The sequence below is a fragment of the Psammomys obesus genome, unplaced genomic scaffold (genome assembly GCF_907164565.1).
Source record: "Psammomys obesus unplaced genomic scaffold, mPsaObe1.curated_primary_1811, whole genome shotgun sequence".
Lineage (NCBI taxonomy): Eukaryota > Metazoa > Chordata > Mammalia > Rodentia > Muridae > Psammomys > Psammomys obesus.
The window spans coordinates 844,571-866,843 of record NW_026596240.1 but is presented as its reverse complement, the minus strand read 5'-3'; the positions used below and the strand labels follow the sequence as shown (position 1 = coordinate 866,843).

Genomic DNA, 22,273 nt, shown 5'->3' with positions numbered 1-22,273 from the left:
CGAGGCACACAGGGTGGCTTCACTAGTCTGGCTTCTGAACCTGCGAGACACGTGCTGCACCGCATGTGCAGTGACGCTGCCAGAGCCAACACAAACTGCCGGAACCTGGCTGAGACTCAAGGCCATCATATGTGATGAACATATGTGATGTGCACTGTTTTTAGCATATATGTGGTTTTCTGCTCTTAGAAAAACACAATAGTTTAATCACAGAAAACAGAGGCTTTTAGTAGTTTTCCTTATTGTTATTTCTCAGCATATAACTACCACATCAGTGTACTAGTACAATTAGCAAATGTTTGGATTGGGTTGTATCAGATTGTTTAATTTCAAGAATTGCTAGTTTGCTAGCTCAGTTTCATTAAAAATTGTTAACTGAATTTTGACATGGGATTAGGAAGAATTTCCAATAATTTCTGAAATGGCTCTAAACATATTTCTGCTCTTTTCATTTTATATTATATATTTACACAAAGTGGCATCTTCTACACTGACAATAATAAAAATAAAAAAGTTGATCAATTCTAAATAATGTCAAAGATGTGCTGGGCTTCTAGGTTAACATAAAACATTCAGCCAAGATTTAATTCTTTATGTAAAAATAAACACACCTACCTCACTAGTATGGAAAATTGACTTACTCTTTAGTAAACAGCAAAGCTGTATGCATAACAGAGGATTTTAAATGGATTTATGATTTTATTGCCAGAAAATGTTTGATTTGTATAGCTGTTTTTATAAACCTATATGCCCAAGATCACTTTCTTGGATGAAAGGGCTCATGAATGGAAAATATTTAAAAGGCCTGTTCTAGGATAATGGTATCCAATGTGTACTGTGCTCTGGAAAGCTGGAGAAATTTGCTCTAAACCTTTCTACACTTTCGTGTACCTTTTGTAACTCGTTACACACACATTCCCCTATCTCCATTAACTGAAATTGGGACCTTAAGAGGATGACTGGGGATGGCAACAGAGCACTACACTTAATTAAAAGAATTCAGAGCCAGGGCATGGCAGGCTTAAACACAGAATAATCATGAGTTCAAGGCCAACTCAAACTACAGGAGGCCCTTCCCGACAAAAATAAAAGGCTGAGGATGGTGCGGTGCTTGTCTTGCATGCCCTGAAAGACCTGGGTTCACTCCTAAGGACTTAGTGAATAAACAACACCCAGAAGAAGTTTTCTAGCAGATAGCTGCATATAAAACTGATGAGTTGGAAGGGCCTCTGAAGACCAGGTAGGTTTGAGAACCAACTGTTGAAAGCATGAACAAGAAGAGGTAAGAAAACAGTTTCTACTGTTCAGAAGCATATGCAGCACTGGCTGCTGCCATTTTAAGTTCTCAAATTTATGAAATACAGACTCTATAGCTTTTAGGCCGTACTAACAGGTAGCTTCCTGTTCTATTTTTTAAGATAAGGTCTCATGTTGCTTTAGCTGGTCTTGAACTCTCTATGTAGCTGAGGATGCCACTGGACTCTTGTTCCTCCGCCTTTGAGTGCTGGGATTTTAGGTATGTACTACCATGCCCAGTTTATATGGTGCTGAGGATCAGTTCAGTGCTTCATGAATTCTATCTAGGCAAGCACTCTACTATCTCGGCTATGTCCCCAGATCCCTACTTATGTTTAATGATTTCTCAATTTTTATGATTAGAAAGAAGTCTGTCCCTGTAGAGGTAGTTAGCTGAAATTCTGAGCACTTCCCAGCTGAGAAAAGTACAGTATTCTGGATAGGGGCATCAAGTCAGAACTGTCAGTCAAGGGGATCTTAAGGGGAAACAACTGACATTCTTCTACAGTGTACTATGTTGGTAGTTTAGACTTGTAAATGCATTTTAAACTTGCGATACTTTCAATTTAAGATGATTTATCATGATATAATTCCACTAAAAGTGGGAAAGAATCTATTTTCTACTACTATTTAAAAGTACTGCACAATTAATCATGAAAGAAAAATGTTAGTATCCTAAAAGCAATTTAGTATGAAGTTTTTCCCCCTCTCCATTACCATTTTAGTAATGGTTAACTAAGTACAGTTTAGTTTAGTACAGTTAACTAAGGATTTTAGAGGTGCCCATCATGAAACTTGGGTACTTTGAAAAAATGGATGACAAAAAGGCTGAGTCACAAAGCAAAGTGTTTCCAGGTTAACAGACATTAACAAGACATAAAGGCTAGTATACAGACGTTCTTACTAGCTAAATATGGTATTGTTTGGAGACCAGAAAGCATGTTTTAGAGATTTAATAATTTCTATTTTATGTGGGTAGGTGTTTTGCCTGTGTCTCATGTGCATTCATTGCCTGTGCAGACAAGATGTTATGCCTCCTGAACTGTAGCTACAGATAGATGGTGCTTGGTTAGCTGGTTAACTGTCCCATGGAGGCTAGGAATCAAGCCCAGGTGCCCTAGAAGAACAGCCAGTGCTCTAAACTAGTGAGCATATTCTCTAGCACCTGAAGTTTTAAAACAAATTAATAATAACTCTGAGTCCAGTGGTTTTCAAAACATGGAAAAATGGAAAGTCTCTCTCTCTCTCTCTCTCTCTCTCTCTCTCTCTCACACACACACACACACACACACTCACACACACAGAGCCAGCTAATAACTGTAGAATTAAGTGGAAATTAGGAAATGCCCAGGCTGGAGAGATGGCTCAGAGGTTAAGAGCACTGGCTATTCTTCCAAAGGTCCTAAGTTCAATTCCCAGAAACCATATGATGGCTCCTAAACATCTATAATAAAATCTGGTGCCCTATTCTGGTGTGCAAGTACACACGCAGTCAGTACACACTGTACAAATAAAAAATCTTAAAAAAAAAATAGAAAATGCCACTATTGCAATTGCTTATAACAGATTCAAAGAATCATCACTGGCTGTTAAATCACAGAGATGAGGGGAAGGATCATACAGAACCAAAGGTTGCATCTTAAATTTTAGAGTGAAAGGTATCTCCCAAAGGAAAAACTTGACAGGTATCACTTTTAGCACATTTGGCATTACCCACAGTAGAACTGAACTACATGCATCCTGATACTATGTAAATGGGCAACACTAAATCTGAGCAGGAAAGAGAGCATCACTGCATGAGCCCATTCACTTGTGCTGTTAAAAAAATAGCACCAGAAGGGTGCCAGGTCTGTGGCACAGGTCTGTATTCTTAGCTCCGCCAGAGGCAGGCTTACTGAGAGCTCAAGGCTTGCACTTGCCTATTTTTTGCCTAGGTGTTGAGTTCAAGCCATCAAGCCCACAGGCATGTGTATACACCTGCACATGTGCACACGCACGCACGAACGCACACATGAACAGCAATTTTTCTAGAGGACAGGATGAAAGGAAAGACTAAACCCAATGGAGGAGTCTTCTCTATATTCACAGTAAGAATGAAACAAAGACATAAACATGCAAGGGCGTTTGTGGAACAAGGATCATATATGGGGTATTAATATTAAGGTTAAGGGGTGTGATAATGGTGTGGTAATTATGTAAGAAAGCCCTCATTCATAGAAAATGTGGTGACTATTTAGGGATAAAGCATTATAATGATTTATGTTTACTTTCAACAGGCTCAAGGGGGGAAAGGGGAAATATTAAACTTGTAATAAAAAGGTGATAAATGTAATAAAACACAAATATGGTGCACTAAAGAGAAATGGATATTTATTATTTATAGTCTCAGCTTTCCTCTAGTACTGAAAATTTTTCAAAATAAAGTCAGTTAGACATACAAGATGATTCTTGTATGACTAACACACCATAGTTGTTTTTATTTAGATGAATATGCTAAATACTAGTAAGTTGTAGCATTCATTTTTTAAAAAGTCCCCTATGAAATTTTTTCCTGTCAAAGTTACCAAGTTTGAGGTGAACCACCATTCCTCATGGGCAGTGTCTGCTATAGGATTCCTATCCTTTTTCCTCCATCTCAAAATCATGTTGCAATTACCCATGAAATTAACAAACCAGCAAAACAACTACAAAAAGCGGTCACCTTATCACCCTTAATATCAGAAAACCTATAACCTTCTGGCTTTAAAATAATTTATTTCATAGATCTGTTTAATTTCATGTCTCAGAGCATACATTATTTACCAAGAGGTGCTGGACAGAGATTGTAAAAAGGGAGAAAACACTTAGGAGAAGAAACCAGCTCAGTCCCACTAGGATTTGATCCTGCCTCATAAAGTCTTGCTAGGATAAATTTCTACCATACTTCTTTTGTGCTTACAGAAAAACAGTAACTTCTGAGTTTCCAATGCTGTAAATAAATTTTTTTTTTTTTACAGTTTAGTATGCATTCAATTGACATACAAGGCAACCAAATAAATTTCTGCCATCAACATCAGCATAATGTGTATTTCCTGTCACTGAACTAACTTCAAACCACAAAAACATTGTGACTAACATTAAAAAGGCAAGCTGTAAGATACTCAAAGCTTATAAGGACAAATTGCACATGGTTAAGATGGGACATCATTTGACAATGGCTGTTGTTGTGCATATGGCTGCTTTTTCTTATATGAAGGCCAACGGCAAACAGGGCAACAGTGTCGGCCCCCAGCCAACCACATAACAATGCAATTCTGGTGAAACACATGACCACAAGGCAACCCCATTAGCAAACATCCATTTTCAAAATTCTCAAGGCAAACAACACATTCAGTACAGTGCAGCGTACCCACAGGCCAAGTCAACCAGTCTGGTTCCGTATCTTCATTAGTGTTATGTGATCCATATGACCTCCCCTTCCTTTCACATGGTCTGGTCTGACAATATTTATTGGCACATGAACAAGCCTCAGCATCACAGTGACTTGCTCTTCCTGGAGAACTGTGAATTATGCTTTGTTTATCTTCAAATACATCCTTACTACTAAAAGTGTCCATGTTGTCACTATCTGAGTCATTTTCAGTGTCTTGAGAACTCTCCGACATTTCTTCTTCAGACTGCACCCCAAGACACTTAAACCGCCACATTGGTAAGTTTTTAATATAATCAGTTGGTATCAGAGGGTGAAGCCAAAGGTCAGGGAATGCTAACCGTTCCAAGAATAAGTCAGGGTCTTCGTCCCAATCAGAGTCTACAGGAAAGTTCTGAAATGAAGCAATCGGGTGGAAGAGGTAGCTGGTGTACCAGTCCCACAGACTTGATAACCATTCTAAATTATTTGCATTAACTTCATCATTGTTGCTGCGCCGTCTCTTCTTCTCAAAGTAATCAATTAGCAAACCATGTCCAAGGTATGTACTGAGAAACAGGGCTGGGTGTGAAGAGTAAAACATCCAGTCTGCCCTTACCCATGAAGCCAGTGTGGTCGTATTAGAATAGCGCAGCAATCTTAAACTATATTCATAAAAGCTATCTAAGTACGGGAGCTGTAGAAAGCCCAACACAGGTAACCAAGAAATAATCAATAGGGAATTGTATGTCCCTAAGGTGCTTATGAGAACCACAAATCGCTTGATGGTTGCTCCTTGTGTAATAAATAAGTCCATCCAAGCCATAAGATTAACTAGAACCAAACTCAAAACAAACAGATCATTTACTTCAGGCTGTAATGAGCGGAGAAATGAATCCATGGCCTGGAGGGATATAAATTCACCTGTGTGGTTTCCGTACCTGTAAATTCCTTCAGGAGTTCTAAGTATATATGACGGCATGTTATAAACACCAATATCTGTCATATAACTCTTGTTGTCCCAATTTTCCACATTAACAAAAATAAACTCAACTCTTCCAGTGAATTTTATACTTAATGCAGAGAAGAAAGCTGGCGGTTGGTCAAGGTTTGCAAATAGGTATATTTTTACCCAGTACTGATCACTTTTATTCCATTCTTCTTTCAAGTGCTCAATATTATATATAGTTTTGATCCGAGAAGCTGCATGGGCAGTGATCCATTTAAAAATGTGCTCTACTTCAACCTTGCGTCCACTGTACTCTTTAAGCATGACTTTCCCTTTAGATGTACTTGTCTGTGGGACAGACATGATGAGTGTGGAACGGACCCAGCCTCTTCTCCTGCAGTACCTGGAAGAGAGTACACTGAGTAAACAGCCAGGCTGCGGCACAACTCACATTCTTACACTTTCTCTAGCGCTCTTCTCCTAGACCGCACGACCTCCTAGTAACCAAAGAGAAACCAATACTGGCAACTGTGACAGAACAAGCAAGTTTACGTAGTCTACTCTGAGTTTCTGTTTCTAGGAAAAGGAAAAAGTTTGTACAAGGTATACCAAAAAGCACTTCTGAGCCAAGGACTCAGCAAGCACTTTATCATCTTGTACGTGCCACTGCATTACGTGATAAGTAATTTCTGCTCATATGGAATTAAAAAATCCTATTACAGGTGCAAAACCAGTATCAAAGAAAGATTAAAGAAAGGGGATATCACCACGAGTTTGAGCAGGTAAAGAGTTCAAGAAAGGTTTGGGAAATGAACTAGGCCTTGAAAAATGGTTAGAAATGAGGGAGAGACAGACGGAGGTAAACGCTCCTACATGCTGAGCCCCTGAAGGCAGGGCCCCGCCTCGCCACTTCTCAACAAGGCCTGGCGCCACAGCGAAATTGGCACCCTACAAAGTCATCTTCGCAAAGCTGACCCGAAAGAGCTATTTCAGGTTCCTTTAAGTCCCTTCTTTCCTTAAGGAGCACTGTGAACGACAGGATTTAACACTGAGGAAACAGAGAGAGTAGAAAAAGAGCTTCAGTCAATTCATTTTACTCGGAGAGTGAATGAGAAGAGCATAATTACAACTGTCATCTGTTTAAGTTTATGGAAGTAGTCAGTGACAGGACATTTCTCCTCTCTGAAAAACTAGGTGATGAGAAATTAAAAAAACAAAAACAGCCATTGCATTACCACAGATAACTGTTGACATTTTCCTTTGTTTTGTTTTGTTTCTTAAACTCCCCAAAACCTGCCATGTGGAACTTTATGATACACAAAATTTGTATTGATAAAGGGTAGAAAAATCTTATAGGTTTGAAAAAAATGTTATAGATTTGAAAATAGGTACCGTATGATTTATGTTGTTACTCAGAATATTGATATAAATCATGGACATTACATTTTACTTAATAAGCACTTTCATATTTTATTAGGGCGAGATAAGTATGTTACACATTCATAAGATCCATTGAGGAAAGGCTAATTATGTGGCATGTTTTACAACTGTCGCATGACTAACTTATCTCAGGAATACTGTAGTATAATTTCAGATAAATGAAGATGGTATACAGTCTTTCAAAGAGCAGGTTGTTGAGGACTCTGGGAAGCTAGCTATCACAGTGACTTTGAATCAGAAGCTCCTGACTTTCAACTTCTTGCCGCATTGATTCACTCCCTTAACAGCACAAATTCCATTAACATAAAATGGTTTGAATAGAAACAAGCCTTAAAAATTAATATTTCCATCCCTTAACAATATATGTATTCAATGAAAAATAATTCAATGATATGAATCCTGTTTTTGCCCTTGCCAAAACCAAACAGCAGATGAAATACGTAAATGATGGCCTCCTCCAGATCTTATATAAGGAACTTTAATGGCTTAATTGCAAGATAATTGTGATGTCACATTTCTACTCATTAAAATCTGTATTTATTTTTATGTGTAGTGTGTATGCTTATGTGACTTTATGTGCATCACATGTGTGAAGCTTCCCTCAGAGCTCTGGAGCTGGAGACAGACAGCTGCAAGCTGGCTATCTAAGTGCTGGGAACTGACCCCAAGTCCTTTGCAAGAGCAGAGAATGTTCTCAATTGGTGAAACATTTGCCCAGCCCCACAGCTCTACTCTTGGTCATTCTCTTATCTTCTCTCCTATAACTACACTGGCTTCTCACTTGTGTCAGAAATCAAATGACAATCCTTATGACAAAAAAAAAAAAAAAATCTTGCTTGTAAAACAAGCAAAGTTTTAATGCATTCATTTCTTCCTTTTATATTTTCTCTTCAGTTCAGAACTGATATTTTTTAAGTCTTGTCATTCTAAAAAGAACTTGAGACTACCCAACAAAAGAAAATTCCCTATGCTATAATTTTCAAATTAAATCATGTTTTCCAGGTTTGGAAAAAACATCCTAATACTTACAAACATACATTTTTCTAAATACTAATCTAAAAGTATCCTCACAAAGACAAAACTACATGCATATATTGTTTTTAAGAATTGCATATAACCATGTATCAGTATAAAACCTTTTACTGCCAATTCAAAGAGAACATTTTTTAATTGATTTATTATTTATTACAATTCATTCACTTTGTATCCCTGCTGTTGGCCCCTCTTTCATCTTGTCCCAGTCCCATCCTCCCTCCCTCATCTCCCCCTATACTCCTTCCCCTAGTCCACTGATAGGCTACAGTGAGATAGTAGGGGCGGAAGACCTCCCCTATCAGGTCTCCTCAGGACTGGCTGCATCCTCTTCCTCTGCAGCCTGACAAGGTTGCCCCACCAGGGGAGGGTGATCAAAGAGCCAGCCACTGAGTCCATGTCAGATACAGTCCCTGCTCCCCTTACTAGAAGACCCCCATGAAGACTGAGCTGCCTATGATCTACATCCAAGTAGGGGGTCTAGGTCCTCTCCATGCATGGTCCTTGGTTTGTTCATCAGTCTCTGCAGATGGGCCCAGAATTTTTGGTTCTGTTTGTCTCCTTGTGGAGCTCTTTTCCCCTTTAGGTCACTCTATCTCCCCCTTCTTCCACAAGATTCCTGCACTCTGCCCAAAGTTTGACTGTGAGTCTCAGCATTTGCTTTGATCCCCTGCTGGGGAGAGTCTTTCAGAGGCCCTCTGTGGTAGGCTCCTGTGCTGTTCCCTCTTTTTTTCTGCTTCCAATGTCTATACTATTTGCCTTTCTGAATGACAATTAAGCATCTTCCCTAGAGTCCTCCTTGTTGTTTAGCTATTGAATTTAGTATGTTTATCCTATATTATATGGCTAATATCCACTTATAAGTGAGTATATACCATGTGTGTCTTTCTGCTTCTGGGTTACCTCACTCAGAATGATCTTTTCTAGTTCCATCCATTTGCCTGCAAAATTTCATGATTTCCTTGTTTTTAATCGCTGAATAGCATTCCATTGTGTAAACATAACACAATTTCTGTATCCATTCCTTGGTTGAGGGACATCTAGGTTGTTTCCAGATTCTGGCTATTACAAATAAAGCTGCTATGAACATAGCTGATTAAATGTCCTTGTTGAATGGCTGAGCAAATGCTCAACGTCCTTAGTCATCAGGGAATGTCAATCAAACGACCCTGAGATTTAACCTTACTCCCATCAGAATGGCTAAGATCAAAAACTCAAGTGACAACACATGCTGGAGAGGATGTGGAGAAAGGGGAACCCTCCTCCATTGCTGGTGGGGTAAAACTTGTACAACTACTTTGGAAATCAATCTGGTGCTTTCTTAGAAAATTAGGATCAAGATCCAGCTTATACCACTCTTGGGCAAAACAAACAAACAAAAAAACATTCTTCAGGGTTTTGTTTTTTGACAGTGTTTCACTATGTAGGTTGGCTTAGAACTTGAGATCCTACCATTCTGCCTTCCATTGGGAATGCATGCCCATACCACTTTGCCCAACTTATCTGTCAGTTCTTTTGGCTATATAAAAATGTTGATTTTTTTTTTTTAACCAGCATCCACACTACATGGCTCATGGCTGCCTATGACTCCAGACCCAAGCGCTCCTATATCATCTTCTGAACACCAAAGGTACCTGCACTTAAATATGCATATAACTCCTCTATACACATAGGCATATAACCTAAATTTTTAATTAAAAAGTGAAACCAGACAAGAATTAATGTAATAATAGGTTGAATACTGAAGACAGTAACAAATCAAAAACTAAAAAAAAAACAAAAAACAAAAAAAAAAGTGAAGAAAAATAAAATAGTGAGAGGGTAGAAAAAGTAGGAAGGGGGGGTTAGAGAGATGGCTCAGAGGTTAAGAACACTTGCTGTTCTTCCAAAGGTCCTGAGTTCAATCCCCAGGAACCACATGGTGGCTCATAACCATCTATAGTAAGATCTGGTGTGCAGGCAGAATGTTGTATAAATAATAAATAAATCTTTTAAAATAAAAAATGGCCAACAAAGCCTTCTTTAGAAAAAAAAAAAAGGTAGAAAGGACATATTTGATTAGATAAAATAATAAATATGACTGACATTAGGTAGAAGAGCATGTCTAAAGACAGTTGTGGAACAGATGGAAAGTGACTAAGGAAATGCAAACTGAAGGTCAGAAGTACGAGAGCAGTACTGCATGCCTGTAACCCTAGCCCTTGCCTGAGGGAGAGGGTCTATGAGTTCAAAGCTGTCTGAGCTATAGGTGGGAACAGTGATGTCATCCACAACCACCTGGAAGAGAACACTGAAACAAAAGAACAAGTTTTAAGGGATCTCTGAGAAAGCCAGCAAACACCAGTTTATGCAAAACTAAAAACATCTGGGTAACTACCGGTACACTACACATGTAACTAAATGTTCAGTTTTGGTGGGCTTCTGGTAGTATTGTCTTTACTAAGCAAAAAGATTCTGGCCAGGGCTCAAACTCAGAATTCCCTAATCCACCTACCTGGGGTCACTGGAGCAGTTGAAAGTGCCCGTCCGTATTCCAAATCTTGACACTTTTTTAACCATTTTCTCCCAGTGGATTTTACCCACCAAAGGGCTTCTGTCATTTGCTATGACCTATTTCCCAAAAAAAGAGAGGGGGAAAACATGAAACTTTAATTACTTAAACCAAATTACCTAATTCTTATCTATACCATAAATCTTTTTCAATAAAGACATTCTGCTTTCAGTTCTGGTTTAACTGAATCATCTCTTAATTACTGCAATTTTTTAAACTTTAATTTAAAGTTTCCACATGAGTGCTACAGCAGCCTTGTGGAGATGAGAGGACAACTCATGGCAGTCAGTTCTCCTTTCTCCTGGTCTGCGGGCTGAACTCATCAGCAGGCTTGTGCAGCATGTACCTTTTCCTGCTGAGCCTCCTTACTGGCCCTTACTGCTATTCCTGCAGAAGTTCCAACTGTCCAACTAGAAAACATACATAAGTATAGTATGTTAAACTCCATGCTCTAGCAGTACCACAGTACAGGAGTCCAAAGCCTGTGAAAATGCTAGCTGTAGTCTCTATGACCTATTCTCTATAAGTATATTACACAGACAGAAAATGGCTAGGATGTCAATTTCTCTTTAAAAATAAATGTTTAAAAACCCAAATAAAGCTTCTAAAAATTATCACATGTGGATTTAACAAGTTCAGATTTCATGTTTTCAATGTTCAGTTTTGTAGCCAAGAGCCAAACACATGTTTTCTATTAGACTATGCTTTGACTAAATCAGTACTGCCAACCTTAAACTTTTTTGTTTGTTTGTTTTTTGAGACAGGGTTTCTCTTTGTAGTCTTGGCTGTCCTGAACTTACTTTGTAGACCAGGCTGGCTTCAGACTCACATTGATCTGCCTGCCTCTGCCTCCCAGAGTGCTGGGATTACAAGATGGGTGCCACCTCACCTGGCTGACAGCATTAAGCTTCTATTTCAAGTATGCATACACAATTAGGTCTGAGAGAAACTGATTATTTTTAAAGAAAGGAAAACATTCTAAATTGACTTTCAAAATGTTAATAATTTTTCTGTTTATGTCAGTCAGTAGTTAAATATCTCTTCTCTTTATCTCTAATCTTCCTGACTTAATGGAAGTACAGTTTCATTAAAGACACCAGTAAAATAAAATATAAAAGTAATAAAATACAATTCAATGGAAAACTAAAAAATGTATAAAGTTTTCATGAAACCATCTAATTAAGTCTAGCACATATAAGCCTAACCTATTTTCATAAATGCCATGTTTACTAACATTATTCAATTGAAAATTACAACACAATACTCTGGGACCTCTAATTTTCCTGACAGGGAGAACCATTTTTATATTCAAAAAGCCTCCAGAAAGTGAAGTTCCAGACATGTGGATGAACTGAGTGCCAGCAGTCAACTCCTTGGGAGAAGTCACGGGGTGGGTGGTACAGCTACTTCACCTGTGGCCTTTCTTCTGGGAAGTCTAACCAATGTCAGGGGCATCACAGGCCGAGAACACATGGTCCTAAAATATGAAGGTTCCTCTCTGCACTACCAGCTCATTCAGTACCAACACGGCACCAATGCTGATGTTCTAATACTTACGGAGCAGTCCATGTGTATGTAACACTGTGTGACACATTAGATACTCAACACACATAGGAATTAGAAAATTCAGTCAATGATTTTGATAGTGCTTTTAATGAAAACACATGGTTACTGAGCGAGACATGAGTTCACGTTTACGTTCTCAGATGCCTAAGACATGGTTTTAGATATAGGACTTTCTAGGGAGGTAACGCTGATCACGTTACCTAAGATGCTACTGACCCTTTTCTCTGGTCCAAATGTATATTGTAAAGGTTTACCTGGAGAATCAGGCAGTCAAGCATGGTCGGCTTCTTATTTTACTTTTTGTGGTGGTGGTGGTTAAGGGGGTGGGACCCATGAGCATAAGGGCATACGAGGCAAATGCTCCACTACTCAGCTCCGTACCCAGCCACAAAGCAATGGTCTTTTTCCTTTCTGTTACTTCCCAAGAGTCAATCATATATCTCTCGATCATGAAGCCAAGAAACTTGAATATAATTTTCAGATTTCTCATGATACCGGTCTCTGGGGAAATTATATAAAATATTTTCTTGTTCTTTGTGCTGTCTTACTTTCTCCTCTTTGCACTTTCCTTTTTCTGTCTCTTCTTTTCTCTCTCCTTAAAAATAACTCTTTTCCAACATTTTTCCATGTCTTGACTAAAGCTATGAAATAACCCAGATACTTTAGGCCTGTGTTGGCAATAACATTGCTTCAAGCCTCTCCATGTACCTCTGTCAATGTGAACACAGCCCTAAGTCTTAGGTCATCTTTGAGAGAAGACCTAATTGTTCGTTGTGCAAGTACCTTGCAGACTTATGACAAGCATTCCTGTGTTAGAAATGAGAGAAGGCTGTTGGCAGGCGCATCCGGGTTCTGGCAGCGAACACAGAGGTGAGTGAGGAGAGTTGTGGGCACGGCTCAGGAGCTACATGACAATTTTAACCCCGGGCCTTGTTTACTCAGCAATCTGTTCTAGCATCTGCTCTGGACGAGTTTAAGGATCCCTGACTGAGAGAGCTGCACACAAATGAGAAGTTGTTTAGGCATTTCTTGATATCATTTTTTATCACTCTCTCACTATACCTACAAATGACAAATCGCTTTGTTAAAATCCTATGCAGTTACATTAGTCAGTTAATGGTTTTGCATACATTAACTTTGAAGGAGGCTGATGGTCACCATAACAATGGTAGTGCTTTCACACACACAGTAACTCAGGTACTGTTACTGGCTCAGTTAACAGCAAAACAAAATCTTCTAAGCCTGTCACTGCTGTGGCACATCAGCAGGAGCCTCTTTGACTTACAGCTTGTGTCCCACAAAGCATGCTTGATCTGGAGTGGCATCCACACTGCTGCTCTCATTACACTGGGAAGAGATAGTTCTTAGAAATTCAAAAAAGAGACTTCATTCTCTATGGAGAATATTTTCAGGTACAAGAAAAACTCTGGACCGAAGTATGGCTTGAATTTCGAGCCTAAGAGAGACCTGGCATCACAGGCTAAATGTGAGGCATTCTTTTCACTCCCTGTAGAGTCTAGATGATCTGGGCGCTGCTCATTAAACATCTGAGCTGACCTAAACTTTGTTCCACTGCGCTGGCCTCCTTGGTTTTTAGAGAGAAGGTTTCTCTGTATGGCCCTGGCTGTCTTAGACTTGCTTTGTCGACCAGGCTGGCCTTGAACTCACAGCAATCCACCTGCCTCTGCCTCCCTTCTTGCTGAGATTAAAGGCGTACACCACCACACCTGGCTTAAAGCTATTCTTTTATAACCAAAAGTTCCTTCCCCAGTAACCTGTCATCCTGAATGTTATCTGAAAAGACAGTATAAATGGCATCTTGCTATGCAACTACAAACCAATCATCTCAATCATTTAGATATAAAAGATGCCTAAATTTAGTATATTTACAGATATACTTCTACCTGTTTTTGAAGATGAGGGATTTATATCTCATGAGAACATTTGGCTCATCCTTGTTAATCCCCACAAATAGTCATAAATAATACGATTCCTTGGAATGAGAGTGTTGACATTTTCTACATTTCTCAGTACTTTAACAGGGATCTAGTTTCACAACTGTAAAATATGTATATGCTACCTGTATAAAATCATCAAAAATGAGGGTAAGTGATGGACAAAAGCTGAAACTGAACAGCATTTCAATTAACTAATTTAAATATTTACCCTGTTATTGTTTCTTTAACTTCTGGCTAAATCAAGTATACTATTCTTATGGGCTTGCTAAATAGATAAACTCAAAAAGTTTTTCACCAATATATGTATTTGCCGTATATTTTGCCCTGTAGTTGCCCATTAAAGGAGTAAAAAATTAGACTTGACCTAAACAAAACTCTTGTCTTAAGAACAAAGATAAATAAACAAGTTTAAAATCAGCTGTTAGTGCTCCCAGCCAAACAGGAAATGCATTAACATAATTCAACAAATAATGACCAAAGTTTTCCATACTTTAAATTATAAAGTGTTTTTTCACTCCTGTGCAACCACAGTGACTTTAAACTCATTAACTGGGACAGCTAGTAGGAAACAAATAGCTATATCTCTTTTTGAATTTTTGAATTATGACAAAAAGTCAAAACAAATAAAAATGTTAGGGACAAATCCATAAAGGCCATTCACTATGTAACTTTTCCATTTCAAAAGTCATTTGATTCTCTGACCAGCATTCTTTCGAAACAAAAGAATCATTTTCTATTTTTGATGCCAAGGAGACTGGGTGGTGGTAGAGTCCAGAATCCACAAAATTGGGAATTAATGGCTAATGAGAGGCAGGAGCTTAGGTTAGAGAGGGAGCAGGAAATTGTAGCTCTGTGTTACAATCGTACTACAATGAAAGGCCTTGGTTCTGTGTGAATAAACATAGTGTATATCATTGGTAAAAATGTCATATGGTTTTGCTATGTTTGAAAAAATGAAAATTAGTTCTTGCAATAGTTGGTGGAGGGAACCAATTTTTATAAGCTGTCCTCTGATCTACACAAGTACTTCTCACCACAAAAAAGTAAATATAATTTTAAAAAGTGGGGGAAATCAGGGGATAGAGATGGCTTAGTAGGGTAAAAGCCCTTGCCTGGCAAGCCTGGAGACCTGAGTTTGACCCCCAGAATCCACATAGAGGTAGGAGAACCAACTCCACAAAGCCGTCCTCTGGCTGCACCATGTACACACATACCAGCATCACCTCCCTCTGCTTCCTGGTCTGGCTGAGATGTAGCCAGCCACCTACACAGATGCTGCCATGCTTTCCCTCCATGACAGACTATATCCTCAAAAAGGGAGCCAGAATAAACCCCTTCTTTCTTAAGCTGCTATCATCAGGTATTCTGTGACATCAACAGGAAAAAGAAAACAGTCCTATTCATCATACATGCTCAAGGATACAGGAAACACATGAAATCAGGCTTGACAAGTTGAAGACAGAAATGGCTAGAATCTATGCAGTGCAGCCTATGAAAATATTAATTATAGACATTTTTAAAAATGGAAAAGAGGCTGGAGAGATGGCTCAGAGGTTAAGAACACTTGCTGTTCTTACAAAGGTCCTGAGTTCAATTCCCAGCAACCACACGGTGGCTCATAACCATCTATAGTAAGATCTGGTGTACAGGCAGAACACTGCCTTTATACAAAATGGAAAAGAACAAAGTAATCAGCTTCTTTCAAAATACATAAAATAGAAGACTAGTGTAATGGCTGACACCTATAATCCAGGCACTCAGAAAGATGAGGCAGGACAAATGCTACTAAGCCTGGACTACATAGTGAGACCCTGCCTCAAAACAAAGAAGCAACAACAGAAAACAAAAACAGAAGTAGGAAAGAACCATAATTCAAACTGTAGAAACCTGTATTCCTGAAAGACTGGATTAATATGATCTGGCTGAGGAATGCAAACAACCAAGAGAACACATCCCTCTGTCTCTAACAGATGTTTTAAAAATTTTAAGTATAATTTTAAAAACTAAGTAAACAGGGGCTGGAGAGATGGCTCAGTGGTTAAGAGCTGGCTGCTCTTCCAGAGGTCCTGAGTTCAATTCCCAGCAACCACATGGTGGCTCACAACCATCTAGAATGAGATCTGGTGCCCTCTTCTGGCATGTAGATGTATATGCAGACAGAACATTGTATACATAATAAATAAATCTTAAAAAAAGAAAACCAAATAACCCCCCACAAAAAAACCAAAAAACTAACTAAACAAATCAAACCCCCAAAATAACTATGGTGCCAATAGGTTTAGCCTGTTAGCTGACAGTGTCAAGCTTAGGGTCTCAGGGTTACTGTTCTCAGCTGTCTTAACAGACACTGTTCTTGCCGACCAATCTGACAGATGTCAGTCCCTGGCCACAAAGAATACAAGCCAGACAGTGGAAATTGGTGAAAACCTTGAGTATTACTGGAAAAACATGTGTGTCCCACTATACTGTTTCCTTATGAAACTGTTTCCCATATAAACATATTCCATTTTTCTTAGGAGGCACTTTCACCTGTTATTACATGACTTTTAAATACATTGGGAGGAGATGATGTAGAGGCTAGAAGCTATATGGCTATAATGTAACACTTACACCATTACATATTACTAACTTTGTTCAATGGCTACCTTGTAAAAAAAAATTCTCATTATCCTATCTCTTCAGTCTGTTTCTTTTTTTCCTCAGAACTTATTGGCATATTGAATATTGATTTATTTGGTGTCTTGAGTCTTACAACTGGAATTTGAGCTACCTGGACATAGCTCTGGACATCTTTCTGTTATATCTTTAGATCCTAAAACAGGGCTTGGCATAGCCATTTACTGAATAAATGGGTTAATTTTACCATATATTAAAGGATTCAATCCATAAATCTTTAAAACATCAAAAAATATAACATAAGTGGGGCTGGAAAGATCACTCAGTAGCTAAGAGAACTGACTGCTCTTCCTGAGAACCTAGCTTTGATTCCTAGCACCCACATGGCAATTAACAACTACCTGGAACTCTAGTTCCAGAAAATCTGACTCCCTCTTCTGGCCTCTGCTGACCCAGGCATGCATATGACGCACAGACATATATGTATCTGGGTATATGTATATATATGTATATACCCAGATACATAAAATAAAGGCAAATAAATCCTTTTTTAAAAGGTAACTTAAAAGTAAAGATTATGCCAGGCATGGTGGTACACACTGTTAATTCTAGCATTTGGGAGGCAGAGGCAGGTGGATCTTTGTGAGTTTGAGACCAGCCAAGGCTACAGAGTGAGTCCAAGACAGCCAGGGCTATGCAAACAAACCCTGTCTCAACCCTCACCCCTCCCCAAAGGGAGAATATACTAGTTAGTCAATCAAATATATTTATCATTCACAGGTAGGATCCTGGATTTCAAAGCAATTCCCAGGCCTTTGGCATGGTTCTTCTGAATTTCACTGGTGCCTCTTGCCTTCTTCATCATTCATTTGTACAGAATTTATTCATGTGAATGATAAACATCTAGGCTATGCATGCACAGCAATGGGACTGGCTATTCAATTCTATCTTGTTAATAAATTTAAAATTAGTAAAACCAAGAAATCTTTGTTGGCCAGGTTATTAGAAATAAGTACTGGGGGAAAATAGAATAACAATTTCTTAAAACTTTAAAGAAACGACTAATTTTTTTTCTTTCAATACTGGACATTACATGTAGGGTTTCAGGCATGCTAGACAAATGTTCTACCACTGAACCATATTCTCAACCCATACAGCTTATTTCTCAAATCAATGAGCTAAGACAGAAATAAAGTAGAATGGAGAGTGTACAGACCAAACCCCTCTCAGGTTCTACCTCTGCTGATTATCTAGAAGGTAAAAAGTCAAACGCAGTAGGAATAGCACTTTAAAGGGGAGGTCAGCAGTTCCAATGACATCTCCACAAGAATTACCATAGCTCACCCTTCAGCATAGTGGATGACAGCGTCATTCCACCTCTCTAACCTCATGGACGCCTGAGCCCAGCCAGATGCAAGAGAACACCCGCCTATTTCCAATCATACTGCAAGCCAATGACAAGATTAAGCTTCCAATTAAGGTTTCTGAATTCAAAACTTATCTTAAATCCAAATTTGCACTGTTTGTTCTCAGAAAGTAATATGAAGCTGCTATTTTAATTTTCAAACCTTAAATCAAAATTTGTCAATAGCAAAATGATAAGTCAAAAGCACCGAGGATAAGGGAGGATGTATGTATGAATCGTCAATGATCAAATAAAAGTTAGTCTAAAGAAAGAAAAGAATCAAAGGGCCCAGGATCCCAGTTCAATACTGCTGCCAAGTCCCAGGACCTTGAACAAACTACTTCTTACTGCTTCAGAAATGGCTAGTTTGATATGACCTCTGCGTTTCAGCCATCCACACACTACATTCAGGCTCCAAGTTTACTTGATATGTTACTGAAGTGAATATAGATTTTCAAAATTAAACTTTGCTTTCTCCTAAGCAATATTTAGGATGACATTACATGCTCAATATCACATAATTATTCTAATTTACATGGGTACATTAATGTTAATGTACATCCACTTACCATAAACCATACCATGAAAATAATTTTTAAGGCCCTTTACAGCTTGAAATTTCTAATATACTAATGAAATCTCCCCATTCTGATATCATAAAAACTATCTCTCACCATAAACAAAATAATGCATGTTCCACAGCTTCCCCAGAAAAGCTACTAAGTTGCTCCTTTGCTGAGTTGTTGATTCTATGGCTGTTAGCATAGCTGCCATTCAAAGTTGGCTACTTCACAATGCAAAGATTTCTTTACTCTTAGTGTTCTTCTCTAACATACTAAAACTATGTGAACTGATGAACTAAAAACTAGAATTAAAAAAAAAAAAAACCCAAAAGATACGTGAACTGATGAACTAAAAACTAGAGTTTAAAAAAACCCAAAAGATAAAAATAGTGCAGATTACTACATGAAAAAGAACATGTGTGCTTCTAGACATTTCTTTTTGCTGATTCTGAAAATAATCAACTCCCCTTCTCCAATCTTTCCTTTCCCACTCCTTAATTTTCACTCATTTTTCAAAGATAGGGTTTCACGTATCCTAGGCTGGCTTTGAACTCAATATGCAGCTGAGGAAGACCTTGAACTTCTGGGCCTCCTGAGTGCTTGGATATCAGATAGTACTACGGATGGACTTCATGCATGGCAATACTCTACCAACCAAGCTGCCCTAATTTTCATTATCATTGGCTTGAAAAGCCCTATAAGAACTGAATTTTGCCAAGGAAGCATGACACAACAGAAATGTTACTCAGTGGCAAAAACTATTTTGGTATAAATAAGGTCTTCAGGCATTATCACTCTTTCTACCTGGACAAGCCAGATGCCATCTTTTGTGTCTTCCACAAGCTCATAGAAATGCATTTCACCACTGAAATTGGTACTAGAAACAGACTCAGATGCCTCTTCTTCTTTGAGAGCAGAATAGAGTTCACCTTCCATCAAGTCACCTGAAGGAAAAAATAAAAACCCTTGTAAGATTAAAAAAAAAAAAACAAAAAAAACCCCATGTTCCCAACTTTAATGATGATTAATTCCACTTTATATCATGAATAAGCACACTATTATATTTTCATTCTATGAAAAAGAATAGCACCTGAATATAAGATTTGTATATCAGCAAAAAAAATTGAACAAAAAACACAATACTTCATCTCTTTAAGTAGAGTTTGTATTCTAATGATGTCATCATATAGCTTGTTAATAAATTACTGAATTAATCCTAATACTTGAGGCAGCACAGGCAGGTGGATCTCTGTGTGTTTAAGGCCAGCTCCGTCTACAAAGCAAGTCCAGGACAGCAAAGGCTACACAGAGAAATCCTGTTTTGAAAAACCAAAACCCAAAACACCCCATCAAACTAGTAACCATTTAATTTGACATAAAGCCTGTGAAGACTTCACATTTTTTTCAACAGCCTGCTTAATGTGTTCTGACTTAAAAGCTTTAGAAATGGGTTCACAGAACTTGCCATCAGCCTGCTTAAAATGGCAACAAGGTGTTTATCTGAAGGGGAGAAATAGCAAGTTACCTATCAGAACAAACCCCACATTCATACACAAGTTTACAGTGTAAACTTGGATCTTGTATCATCAAATATAAAAACCAAACCATTCACATCACATTATTTAACTCTTGCCTTAAATATTACTTAGTGAGTCAATAACAACACAGTTCCACTCCAAACAGCAAAACCATCCACAACAAACATTTAGGTTGTACGGTTAAATTGCCACGCCAAGACTGTTGTTGTTACTCTGTAAAATATATGATCTGAATCAGACTTCGGTTGTATATTCTTTAGGCTATATGGATTCCTTGTACATTCCATATGACAACAATTTTAGGCTCAAAAGATAGCAGAAATACCTAACAAAGCTCAAAGGGGAAAAAGTGTGTAATCAAGTAACTGTATGAAACAGTAACTTTTACTTTAGCTAACCCACTTCCCTCCACCAACAACAAACGGCAGCATAAACCAGGCAGCAAACAAAAGCAAAAATAATACCCAGTTGAAAAATGTATCCCTCATGCAAAGGATTCCTTCCCTCTACTCCAATGGTGAGATGAGTTCTGTAACCCTTACTCCATAAATACGTAAGTGTTAGACTATGGTTTGTAATCTTGCCTATCACACTGTATGTCTAGATAGCACTACATAAGGGAAAAAAAATTATCTTGTAAAAGGCCCAGCTTACAGACACACTTGAACCGACAAAAAAAGATAATCATCAGTTACAAAGGCTTCCTACAGCAACTCTGAATGCCTATCTCAATCTACATTCCTCCTCTCTCAGGAAGACAATCTAAAGAGACACTTTAAAAGTTAACTCAATTTCCCCACCCCACCCTACCCCAAATCAGTGGCTACAGTAAATACATTGTTTAAGGCATTAAATATTCTTTCAGCGCTATTTCAAATTTCTTCCTCAACCCATTAAGTGGCGCAGGGATCCCGGTGACACATGACAAGAAAGGTACACATTCAATACTCAATATTAAAAATTGCAATCCTGCAAGAAAACATGAACTCCAAACAAGGCCTACAGTCACACCAAATGTTTACTGAATTTAAAGTCTAAAAAGCAAAGCATTGCATAGTGTATACCTCAAGCCATACTTAAACGCATAATTTACATGTAAATCTCAGGTCCACGTGCCTCTTTGTTATTATTTTAATGATGTTTTATCCTCCCAGTGGCTTGTTTTTACTATGGAGCTGCTGCTTTTTACAGGCTACATTTTGGAGTTTTCCCTTTCCCTACATTTCAGTCAATTTTAACTGCCGTTCCTGAATTCTGGAACAAATGATTAAATTTAATAATTTTTTCAAAAGCTACGCTTTCAAACTGTCATTTCCAAAGAACCATAGGAAGACACCGATACACCTAACAATACTCCTAACAGCCCCTTTTCAAAGCCTGGATTTATATGTAAATCCAGAAAAATCCATAGAAAACACGGACAAAGAAGACCTGGGCAGCTCTCCGGAGCAGTCTCCTTAGCCATTCCGGGGACCGCCTCGTTCCGGAAGAGCCAGGACAGGGAGGCGACCTCTGGGAGCCCAGCACTTGCCTGACTTCTCCACCAGCTCCCGAACATCCTTCTTCTCGGGCAGCCCGGAGTAGCCCAGCCCTCGACACTCCAGAATGGTCTTCAGCTTCTTGAAGCTCAGTGCCACAGGATCCACCAGCTGAGTGGCAAAGATGCCAGTCTCATACCACACGATGGCCTCAAAAAACCTGGCCAGGACGAACAGGACCAGGAAATACAGGAGCAAGAAAAACAGCTTCAGCCACATCTTCGCCCTCTTGGCGTCGCCGGGACGCCGCGGACAAGCGGAGGGGGTCGCGTGCGGGGCGACGCGGCGCAGCCTGGGCGAGGGCAGCTGGGGCGCGCGGCGGTGGCGGTCACCGGCGGGCCATCCCTGCGGGGAGGCAGGTGGACGCGCGTGCGGCCGAGGGGGCCGGCAGGCCCGGGCTCCGGCCTTGCGGTCAGGAGCTGAGAAAGGGAGA

The 22,273-nt window shown here is 39.0% G+C and overlaps 1 protein-coding gene across 3 annotated transcripts in view; it reads right to left on the bottom strand.

Moving 5' to 3' along the window:
• Positions 1-22,267, bottom strand: part of LOC129668357 (charged multivesicular body protein 3) — a 77,344-nt gene extending 55,077 nt beyond the window's left edge. Inside the window, exons 1-4 of one of the 3 annotated variants that reach the window (XM_055596325.1) lie at positions 21,834-22,267; positions 19,569-19,708; positions 10,600-10,715; positions 3,645-6,036 (exon numbers count right to left, since the gene is read on the bottom strand). In XM_055596325.1, the coding sequence (XP_055452300.1) occupies positions 4,467-6,036; positions 10,600-10,715; positions 19,569-19,708; positions 21,834-22,059 (2,052 nt within the window). In that variant the 5' untranslated portion in view covers positions 22,060-22,267 and the 3' untranslated portion in view covers positions 3,645-4,466. Of the gene's footprint in view, positions 1-3,644; positions 6,037-10,599; positions 10,716-13,005; positions 13,165-19,568; positions 19,709-21,833 lie in introns of those variants that run through there. The other 2 variants (XM_055596326.1, XM_055596329.1) reach the window with 2 other exon arrangements.
• Between the last annotated feature and the right edge of the window lie 6 nt (positions 22,268-22,273).